At 57.3% G+C, this 10609-nt stretch overlaps 2 protein-coding genes across 5 annotated transcripts in view; one reads left to right on the top strand and one right to left on the bottom strand.

Annotated features, from left to right (window-relative positions):
• Positions 1 to 5792, top strand: part of FKBP10 (FK506 binding protein 10) — a 9171-nt gene extending 3379 nt beyond the window's left edge. Inside the window, exons 2-10 of one of the 2 annotated variants that reach the window (XM_008071930.2) lie at positions 1313 to 1458; positions 1663 to 1703; positions 2011 to 2089; positions 2490 to 2679; positions 2814 to 2959; positions 4111 to 4303; positions 4720 to 4862; positions 5063 to 5226; positions 5592 to 5792. In XM_008071930.2, coding sequence (XP_008070121.1) covers positions 1313 to 1458; positions 1663 to 1703; positions 2011 to 2089; positions 2490 to 2679; positions 2814 to 2959; positions 4111 to 4303; positions 4720 to 4862; positions 5063 to 5226; positions 5592 to 5777 — 1288 coding nt within the window. In that variant the 3' untranslated portion in view covers positions 5778 to 5792. Of the gene's footprint in view, positions 1 to 1312; positions 1459 to 1662; positions 1853 to 1943; positions 2090 to 2489; positions 2680 to 2813; positions 2960 to 4110; positions 4304 to 4719; positions 4863 to 5062; positions 5227 to 5591 lie in introns of both variants that reach the window. The other variant, XM_008071929.1, reaches the window with a different exon arrangement.
• Positions 5793 to 8002: 2210 nt separating this feature from the next.
• NT5C3B (5'-nucleotidase, cytosolic IIIB) overlaps positions 8003 to 10609 on the bottom strand; it is a 16236-nt gene continuing 13629 nt past the window's right edge. For 2 of the 3 annotated variants that reach the window (XM_008071928.1, XM_021719530.1), the window contains exon 9: positions 8003 to 8424. In XM_008071928.1, coding sequence (XP_008070119.1) covers positions 8290 to 8424 — 135 coding nt within the window. In that variant the 3' untranslated portion in view covers positions 8003 to 8289. Of the gene's footprint in view, positions 8428 to 10609 lie in introns of all 3 variants that reach the window. The other variant, XM_008071927.1, reaches the window with a different exon arrangement.

The following is a 10609-nucleotide window of genomic DNA, read 5'->3' as shown; positions in this document are numbered from 1 at the left end:
AAAAAAAAAAAAAAAAAAAATGGGCCAGGTGCAGTGGCTCATGCCTGTAATCCCAGCACTTTGGGAGGCGAGAGGATTGCCTGAGCCCAGGGGTTCTAGACTATCCTGGGCAACTTGGCGAGGCCTCGTCTCTACAAAAAATCAAAAAATTAGCCGGGCGCTGTGGCACGTGCCTGTAGTTCCAACCACTTGGAAGGTTGAGATGGAGGATCACCTGAGCCCAGTGGGCCAAGGTTACAGTGGCTGTGAGCATGCTACTGCACTTTATTTAGTCTGGGCGACAGAGTGAGATTCCTACTGGAAAAAAAAAAGCCCACCTTACAAGGCAGAGGATTAAGATAATGAATGTAAAATGCCAGACATTTAATCTGGTATACAGTAAGTGCTCAATAAATATTCCTCTGCCCCACTGTACAGCACTTATCACTCCTGACTCCCTTGCTTCAGCACCTAGTAGCAGCAGCCAGGCCTGGACAGTCCACCCCAACCTACCCTGGGGGATGGAAAGGCCCTGGCCTACTTTTTTTTTTGAGTTGGAATCTCACTGTCGCCCAGGCTGGAGGGCAGTGGTATGCTCATGGCCACTGCAGTCTTGACCTGCTGCGCTCAGGTGATCCTTCTGCTTCAGCCTTCTAAGTAGCTGGAACTACAGGCACATGCCACCATGCCTGGCTAATTTTTTTTAACTTAATGTAGAGACGAGGTCTCGCCAAGTTGTCCAGCCTGGTCTCAAACCCATGGACTCAGGCAATCCTCTCACCTTGGCCTCCCAAAGTGCTGGGATTATAGGCGTGAGCCACTGTGCACCCCCTGGGATGTCCCTTTTTTTTTTTTTTCGAGTTGGAGTCTCACTCTCTTGCCCATACTGGAGTGCAGTGGCATGCTCCTGGCCACCGCAGCCTCGACCTGCTAGGCTCCGATGATTCTTCTACCTCAGCCTTTCAAGTAGCCAGAACTACAGACGCGTGCTACCACACCCGGCTATTTTTTTATTTTATTGTAGAGACGAGGTCTCGCCAAGTTGCCCTGGCTGGTCTCGAACCCGCGGGCTCCCAAAGTGCTGGGATTACAGGCGGAGCCACCAAGCCCGGCCAGGATGTCCCTTTTGTAACAGCCCATCATGGCTAACTTAGGAGTGAGGAGCATGTGTATATAGCCACACCTGGTGTGGAGGTGAGGGACTGGGGGAGATAATGTGTGTGCTTGTGTACACAGGGGCACAACTGTACATGTATGCAACCGTGGGCAGTGTGTATACCTGCCCCTGCGCACACCTGAGGCCACCACATCTCACCTGCCTCCTCCCCCCCAGCTATGACCGCAGCGCCTTGGTGGCCATCGTGGTGGGCGTGGGGCGCCTCATCACTGGCATGGACCGTGGCCTCATGGGCATGTGTGTCAACGAGCGGCGACGCCTCATTGTGCCTCCACACCTGGGCTACGGCAGCATCGGCGTGGGTGAGAAGGGCAGGGGCGCGGGCTGGGGTGGGAGAGACCAGGAGGTACCATCCTGAGGTGCAGAGACCACAGACAGGAGCGTCCTGTGGGGTCAGCTCTGACCGGTTTCTTGTTCCCTGGGAGGTGGGGGAGGGGGGCAGCAGGGCGGTGAGTGGGGTTACAGCGCAGAGCAGGCCTCAGAGCTCCTGCCGCTCTGCCCTACAGCGGGGCTCATCCCGCCCGATGCCACCCTCTACTTCGACGTGGTCCTGTTGGACGTGTGGAACAAAGCAGACACCGTGCAGGTGAGCATCCTGCTGCGCCCACCCCACTGCCTCCGCATGGTCCAGAACAGTGACTTTGTCCGCTACCACTACAACGGCACCCTGTTGGATGGCACCTCCTTCGACACCAGGTGAGGGCCCAAGGGAGCCCCAGGCACTGAGGACTATGGCGCGGGGAGGGGGAGTCTGGGCCCAACAGCATCACCGCTGCCTCCTCCGCAGCTATGGTCGGGGCAGCACTTATGACACGTATGTGGGCTCCGGCTGGCTGATCAAGGGCATGGACCAGGGGCTGCTGGGCATGTGTCCTGGAGAGAGGAGGAAGATCATCATCCCTCCGTTCCTGGCTTATGGGGAGAAAGGCTATGGTGAGGACAAGCGGGGGTTTGGGGAGATTCTCCGGAGAGAGAAAGCGGGGGCTCCACATACAGTTGCCCAGGTTGTAGACTGCATGGGGGCCGGCCAGACAGCCAGGGAGGCATGGAATCTGGCCGGCCCTCCATGATCGGCACCGGCTCTTTTCCTGATGGGTGCTGGGGGAGAGGGGTCCCTTATTCTGATTCACACCAAGGCTCAATGTCAGCTGGCGGTGGCCCTGGGGGAAGCAGCTCAGGCTTTCCTGGAGGAGCAAGAAGCTGCCGGAGGGAGGGAAAGAGCTCCGGAGACAGCATCGTGTCTTCTCTCTGGGGCCCCCAGGGGCCTCCCAAGTCAAGAGGGAGCTGTGGCTTGCTCTCCACCCAGGTGGCTCAAGTCCTGTCCCTCCCCCAGGGACCGTGATCCCCCCGCAGGCGTCACTGGTCTTTCATGTCCTGTTGGTGGATGTTCACAACCCCAAGGACACCGTCCAGCTGCAGACGCTAGAGCTGCCCCCGGGCTGCGTGCGGAGGGCTGTGGCTGGGGACTTCATGCGGTACCACTACAATGGCTCACTGATGGATGGCACCCTCTTTGATTCCAGGTCAGGGGGATCCTGTGGCGGGACCTGGGGGCTGGGGCGTGGCGGGAGAAGTTGAGACGCCCCAACTACTGCCTGGGATCCTGGAGGGGAGGGGCCCCTTTGACTCCCCTTCCGGCTCCCGCCTTGTGTTGCAGCCACTCCCGCAACCACACCTACAATACCTATATCGGGCAGGGTTACATCATCCCCGGGATGGACCAGGGGCTGCAGGGCGCGTGCATGGGGGAGCGCCGGAGGATCACCATCCCCCCCCACCTGGCCTATGGGGAGAACGGAACCGGTAGGGTCCTCCAGAGGCCACCCCCCACCCCTCGCCTTCCACCATGGTGGGACTTCAGCCAAAGCTCTGCCCTTCTCATCACAAACTCCCAACTCACACCCAGTCACCCCTCTGACTCTCGCCATGTGGACTCCACTTCCTTCCATGATGGAGAAGGCGGCCAGCTCCCAAGTTTGGGGAGGGAGGGTGGTGTGAGAGAACAGGACCAGCATAGCCCTGGGACCCAACTGAACTGGGTGTCTCAGTGTTGTCACGTGTAAAATGGGACTGATATTGATCTGCAGCGTCAGTTACGGGGGTTTGCAAGATGAGTTGAAAGGGTTTTCTTTTTTTTTTTTTTTTGAGTCGGAGTCTCACTCTGTCGTCCAGGCTGGAGTACAGTGGCACACTCACGGCCACCACAGCCGTGACTTGCTGGGCTCAGGCAATCCTTCCGCCTCAGCCTCCCAAGTAGCTGGAACCACAGGTATATGCCATCATGCCTGGCTAATTTTTTTGATTTATTGTAGAGATGAGGTCTCGCCAAGTTGTCCAGGCTGGTCTCAAATCCCTGGGCTCAGGCCATCCTCTCTTCTCTGCCTCCTAAAGTGCTGGGATGATAGGCGTGAGCCACTGCGCATGGCTGGAAAGGGTTTTCTTTTTTTTTTCTTTTTTCTTTTTTTTCGAGTTGGAGTCTCACTCTGTCACCCAGACTGGAGTGCAGTGACCACTCCCAGCCACCGCAGCCTCGACCTGCTGGGCTCCGGCGATCCTTCTGCCTCAGTCTTCCAAGTAGCTGGAACTATAGGCGCGCGCTACCATGCCTGGCTAATTTTTTGATTTGCTGTAGAGATGAGGTCTCGCCAAGTTGCCCAGGTGGGTCTCGAACCCTTGGGCTCAGGCAGTCCACTCACCTCGGCCTCCCAAAGTGCTGGGATTACAGGCTGAGCCACAAGCCCAGCTTGGAAAGGGTTTTCTCATTGGAATGCCTCTCCTCTCACCCCAACAAGATACCCCAATATGATAAGGATTGACTCCGGACAGACATCCTGCCCCATCCTTGTCTGGACCCCAGGGTGGAGGGAGGCTAGCACTTCCAGGGCCTCTATAGATGATGCCTCAAGCGGCCTCTCCTAGAGCTGTAAGCTGACCCTCCCCGGTTCGGACCCCAGGAGACAAGATCCCTGGCTCCGCTGTGCTCATCTTCGATGTCTACATCATCGACTTCCACAACCCAGCGGATCCAGTGGAGATCAAGACGCTGTCCCGGCCATCCGAGGCCTGCAATGACACCACCAAGCCTGGGGACTTCATTCGCTACCACTACAACTGCTCCCTGATGAACGGCACCCGGCTCTTTTCCTCGTGGGTCCTGGGCCAGGCAGTGGGGGTGGGCACAGGTGTGGGGCTCTCTCCTAAAGCACCGGCTCCTGCTGCCTCTGGGGTCAGACTCGCTTTTCTGTAAGTCCTACCTCAGAACATCAGGGGGTCAGGAGGCAGGGAGGTCCCTGCTCTGCGGGGATGGGCCTGTGAAGCCAGCAGTCAGGGAGAGCCATGTACCTGGTGGAGGGGAGATCAAGGCAGGGAGAGGAGCCCCAAGACTGCACTTAAGGGGTAGTGACAAGAGGGGGGCAGGAGCTCTGGGGGGGCCTTGGGACTCTGCCAGGCACCGGGGGAGTAACTCGAATTGAGGGCTCGTCCTGGGCCCACCCTGGGGAGAGTGGGGTGTGACTAGGCTGGGGACGCAACAGATGCTAACCTGGGCACCTGCACTCCCCCAGGCATGACCACGGGGGTCCCCAGGAGGCGACTCTGGGGGCCAACAAGGTGATTGAAGGCCTGGACAAGGGCCTGCAGGGCATGTGTGTAGGGGAGAGGCGGCAGCTGGTTGTGCCCCCGCACCTGGCCCACGGGGAGAATGGAGGTGAGGGGCAGGGACCCTGGTCTGATGGGCGATGTCCCCTTTTTCCTGTCCATTCTGTGGCTGGTGGGAGGAGTTGGGGAAGCCTTCAGGATGGTCCTGTGCCCTGCTCTCCAACCCCTGAGGGGAAACTGAGGCCTGTGGGCTGGGGAGCCCTGAGAGGGACCCTGGACTGGTGAGGACTCCTCCCTCCCACCCTCCAGCCCGGGGGGTCCCCGGCAGTGCTGTGCTGCTGTTTGAGGTGGAGCTGGTGTCCCGGGAGGACGGGCTGCCCACAGGCTACCTGTTTGTGTGGCATGAGGACCCTCCGGCCAACCTGTTTGAAGACATGGACCTCAACAAGAACGGAGAAGTCCCTCCAGAGGAGGTGGGTGAGGCTCAGTCCTTATAATACCTGCCCCTGCCCGTCCCGGAAGCCAGCCAGCGTGGGTGCAGCTGGCGAGATGTCCTGCCTGCCCCCCTCCAAGTCCCTGCCTTCTCCTTGGCACACACGCAGCCTGTTCCCCCACCTGGGCCCAGCCACTGAGTGTCCTCCAAGCCATGCCCTCCACCCCAGCCCCCCCAGGGTCCCAGCACAGCACCTCTCCTCTCCTGGTCCTCACTGAGTTGGGGGGAAGGGCAGCCTGAAATCCAGCCTCTGACCTCCCCCTAGGACCCCTCCAAGGTCCCCCGCAGCTAGCTCAGCCATGACCCTGACTCCCCCCTCACACCCCCCGGCTCTCCCCTCCCCAGTTCTCCACCTACATCAAGACTCAAGTGGATGATGGCAAAGGACGCCTCATGCCCGGACAGGACCCAGAGAAGACCATAGGGGACATGTTCCAGAACCAAGACCGCAATCAGGACGGCAAGATCACGGCCGAGGAGCTCAAGCTGAAGTCAGATGAGGACCAGGAGCGCATCCACGAGGAGCTCTGAGGGCAGTGCCTGGCCTCACCAGCCACTGCTGGCAGTCACCCTCCCTGCTGGGATGGCGTCTGGGAGCGCCTAGAAAGCTGTTGGAGGGGCCATCTCTGGCCTTCCCACAGCCTGAGGCAGAGGTCACAGCATGGACCTCTGTTATTTCCTCTCCAGCTCCAGGCCCCTCCTGAAAATGTCGGAGTTACAGAGCCCATCTGCGTCACAGAGCCCGGGCTGGACAGGGCCACCAGCTGCCCATGCCGCCTCGGTCACTAGACAGCGAGTGAGGCTAAGACAGCCCCTTGATTTATATTTTCCCTTTCCCTCACCATCCCTATCTCCCCACCACTTCTGTTGTGGCAGTCCCCAGGCATGAGTCAGGGCTGGGGAGACCCCTCACCTCCCTCCCCCAGCCCCAACATGCTCCCAGGGAAGAGGGGATGCCAGAGGGCAGCCCCACTTCACCTGTCCCTTCTCCTTTCTCACTCACCTCCAGCGGAGGCTGAGCGGACCCTGGTGCTGGAGGCCAGGGCTGGGCTTTGGGTAGCCTTTGTCCCTAGAGAAGGCCTCCTTCCCTAAGGAACTGCGGAAGAGGAGGAAAGCAAAGGGGGTGTGCAGGGGTGGGTTTGGGGCGGGAAGTCTTGGGTTTGGGGCTCATTTGCAGCCGAGGGGTGGGAGGGGACGGATATGGGACCCCTTTCTCCTTTGTGCCAAATAAAACACTAACTCAAAGGCCTCTGGACTTACCCTTCAGAATGGGTGGGGGAGTGGTGGCCAGGAATGTTGGGGAAGAAGGGTCACAAACCAGGTTGTTTCCATGGCCTCATGAGCCCCAGACAGTGTGCCCCAGACTGCTCCCCTCCCCAGGTCTCTGTCCTGCTTTAGGGCTGCCCTGGGGCTTCACCATGGAATGGGAGCCCTGGTCTGTGGAGGGAGGGCGGATGTGCAGGGGAGATGTTGACAGATGCTCCTTGTCCCCTACTTGTCCCAGCTGAATGAGAAAGACAAGGTCCCTACAGAGCCCAGGGATTACGTTCAACCACACAGGCTTCCCACATTGATATGCCCACTGCCCTGCTCCCAGCTGCCAGCCGGTCCTGGCTGTCCTCCCTCCAGTTCAAATCTCCAGTGTCTTGGACAAGGACTTGCTTCAGCTGCCAGCTAGGTCATCTGCCTTCATTTGACCAGATTCCCTGCGACCGACGGCCCAAGCCTTGTGAGGACTGTGTGGGGACGGGGAGGGATGATGACAGGCCTGGACTCACACAGCAAGCTACCCCCATAGGCACCGATTTCTCTTCCAGGAGCCCCCAAGGGATGTAAATGCTCCCCAAGGCCAGGGATAGACTGTCTGGCCTCAAAGCCTCCAGCAAGCTTCTTGGATGAGCCTGAAAGTGGTTACTAATCCTGCTTGAGGGTGACCCTCTCTCCTTCCAAACCTAACAGGACAGGCTTGAACCAAAGCAGAGAAAAGACACGGGCTTGGGTCACGATCATTCAAACCCTGGCTCCCGTTCTTGACTGTTTCCCCACCTGGGCCACTGGACACTGGAGGGGGTGCACCTGCTTGCAGGGTTAACTGGGGTTAACTGGCGGTCCTGAGCACCCAGGCACACAGCAGGCATCAACAGCACAGGTGTCACAGACATACCCGCTAGCTGCCTCTGCCAGGGTGTGTGATGATCTCCGAGGATGGGCTGAGAAAACGCCCTGTTAACTCTGTTCTATGCTTTCTTCTTCAAAAGGAGAGATTCAACTGGCCCTGGACCACTCATCCAAGTCAGCAGGGAGGGGAGGAGGGAAAGAAGCAGCAATGGCCCAGCAGGGGTGATGCAGAGCATGCCTGTCTCACCCTGGCCCAGATACCTTCGGTCCCTGCTCTCGGCCCTTGGCAGGTCATCACGTTAGCGGCCTGAAGCACAGCAGGAGGAAGGAGCACCAAGGGCCAGGAAAAACCCAACTCAAATGGGTCCTGGGCGGTCCCTAGAGAGGGGTTCTCAGACACGGTCACCTCAATCCAATTGACCACAGTTATCAAGCTTGACATCTATATCAGAAAAAAGTCACACCCTTCCAAGCCCACCCTGAGCTGCACAGACACATTCCGGCTGTGCTCAGATGGGCTCTGGGCTAACTCACGGTAGTTCTCAAACTGTGTCCCAGGGAGCCAAAGGTTTCACAGGTCCCCATGCCTTCAGGCCCAGGAGGTTCCGGTTCTGCTCTACCAGGACAGATGTTTCGCATTTTGATGTTTCACACATTATATTTGCTTAAAAAACAGTTTTGAGTGTTTAACATTTTTGAGAAAAGGAATTCCTGGACTGGATGATCCCTAGAACAGCGGATCCCTGGAGCGCCGACATGCTGTGGGCCCCAGTTCAAGCACTGCCCATCCGGCAGGGCCATCATCAAACCTCCAAGGCCAAAGGTGCTGGGGAATGAGGGGGCAGGACAGGAAGGGCCCTGTAGCTCTGGGTATCTGAACACTTCTCTGCCCTCGGGGAGTGGCTCCATCCCCCTTACGCCAGCCTCAGGAGCCCCGTATGTCCACCTGGTCCCCCCGGTGCAGGATGTGCTGCAGCAGCCCGTTGACCACGTCCAGCGTCTCGTCCCTCTCCAGCACCACATCATAGGAGTCCAGGTAGCGCTCGCGCAGCTCCTCCACCTGCTGGGCCGGGGAAAGAGCCTGAGTGTCCAGGAACACCCTGCCCCCAGCACTTACCCTCAAGCACCCAGGGCTGGGGGGAGACCATTCAAGCAGCAGCTCCAGTCCCCTGCTTTTTGTTTTTTTGAGACAGGGTCTTTCTCTGTTGCCGGGGCTTGAGTGCCGGGGCTTGGGTGATCATGGCTCACTGCAGCCTCGAACTTCTGGGCTCAAGTGATCCTCCTGCCCCAGCCTCCTGAGTAGCTGGGACTACAGGCACCTGCCACCATTCCTGTCTAATTTATTTTTTCTAGAGCCAGGATCTCAAGCTCTTGGCCTCAAGCAATCTACCCACGTTGGCCTCTCAAGGGTTGGGATTATGGGTGTGAGCCAAAGTGCCCAGCTTCCCATCCGACATTTTATTTTGAGTCAGAATCTCACTCTGTCACCGAGGCTGGAGTGCAGTGGCACACTCATGGCCACTGCCACCATAGCCTCAACCTGCTGGGCTCAGGAGATCCTTCTGCCTTAGCCTTCCAAGTAACTGGAACTACAGGCACATGCCACCACACTCAGCTAATATTTTTTTTACTACAGTCACATACCACCGTGCTCAGCTAATAGATACATACATATATATATATGTGTATATATATATATATATTTTTTTTTTGAGTTGGAGTCTCACTCTGTCACCCAGACTGGAGTGCAGTGGCCGCTCCTGGTCACTGCAGCCTCGACCTGCTGGTCTCCGGCGATCCTTCCACCTCAGCCTTCCAAGTAGCTGGAATTACAGGCGCACGCTATCACACCCAGCTAATTTTTGATTTTACTGTAGAGATGAGGTCTCACCAAGTTGCCCAGGCGGGTCTCGAACCCGTGGGCTCAGGCAATCCACTCACCTCAGTCTCCCAAAGTGCTGGGATTACAGGCTGAGCCACCAAGCCCGGTTGATACATATATTTTTGAGTCAGAGTCTCATTGTCACCCAGGCTGGAGTGCAATAGCATGCTCACTACCACTGCAGCCTCGGCCTGCTGGATTTAGGTGATCCTTCCGTCTCAGCCTTCCAAGTAGCTGGAATTACAGGCATGCGCCATCACACCCCGCTAATTTTTCTTGATTTATTTGTAGAGGTAAGATCTTGCCAAGCTGCCCAGGCTGGTCTCGAACCCCTGGGCTCAGGCAATCCTCTCACCTCGGTCTCCCAAAATGCTGGGATTACAGGCTTGAGCCACCATGCCCGGCCCAGACATAGCTTCTAATCCACCTGGACTGAATTTCACCTGCTCAAGCATCCTAGTGGACTCAGGCTGAGGGGAGACATGCTGGTGGCCGTCTAGCTTGATCTCATGCTTGGTATCCCTGCCACCAAGCTTGTGTCAATCGTGCCACCCCATTCATGTCAACCCTGCCAGTCTCTGGTCTTTTCCTATTATTTTTCTTTCTTTTTTTTTGAGTCGGAGTCTCACTCTGTCGCTCAGACTGGAGTGCAGTAGCCGCTCCCGGCCACTGCAGCCTCGACCTTCTGGGCTCTAGCGATCCTTCCACCTCAACCTTCCAAGCAGCTGGAACTACAGGCACGCGCCACCACGTCTGGCTAATTTTTTTTTGATTTATTGTAGAGATGAGGTCTTGTCAAGTTGCCCAGGTGGGTCTCGAACCCGCGGACTCAGGCAATCCACACACTTCGGCCTCCCAAAGGGCTGGGATTACAGGCTGAGCCACTGAGCCTGGCCTGATTTTTTAATTTATTGTAGAGACAAGGTCTTGCCATGTTGTTTAGGCTAGCCTTTAACCCCCGAGCTTAGGCAATTCTCTCGCCTCTGCTTCCCAAAGTTCTGGGATTAGAGGTGTGAGCCACCGCACCCAGCCTATTCCTGTTTTTCTTCTGCTTCTTTTTAGTCTGTATTTTTCTTTTCTAATTATAAACCTGTGTCTTGGAGTACCAACATCATCCAACTCAACCGTCCTTTCCAGGTACGATCTAGGAGGCCTGGTAATCAACCCCGCTATTCCCTACACTTCATCACCTGAGGTGAGCTACCTGAGCCCCAGGCCTCAGTTTCCTTATCTGTAAAATGGAGATAAGTCACTGCTTCAAAGGGTTGCTGTAAGAATTAGGCCGGGCTCGGTGGCTCAGCCTGTAATCCCGCGCTTTGGGAGGCTGAGGTGAGTGAACTGCCTGAGCCCACGGGTTCGGACC

The sequence above is a fragment of the Carlito syrichta genome, unplaced genomic scaffold (genome assembly GCF_000164805.1).
Source record: "Carlito syrichta isolate Samal-C Ts95f unplaced genomic scaffold, Tarsius_syrichta-2.0.1 Scaffold314793, whole genome shotgun sequence".
NCBI lineage: Eukaryota > Metazoa > Chordata > Mammalia > Primates > Tarsiidae > Carlito > Carlito syrichta.
The sequence above is the reverse complement of the archived record's forward strand: the minus strand, read 5'-3'. Positions and strand labels throughout refer to the sequence as shown.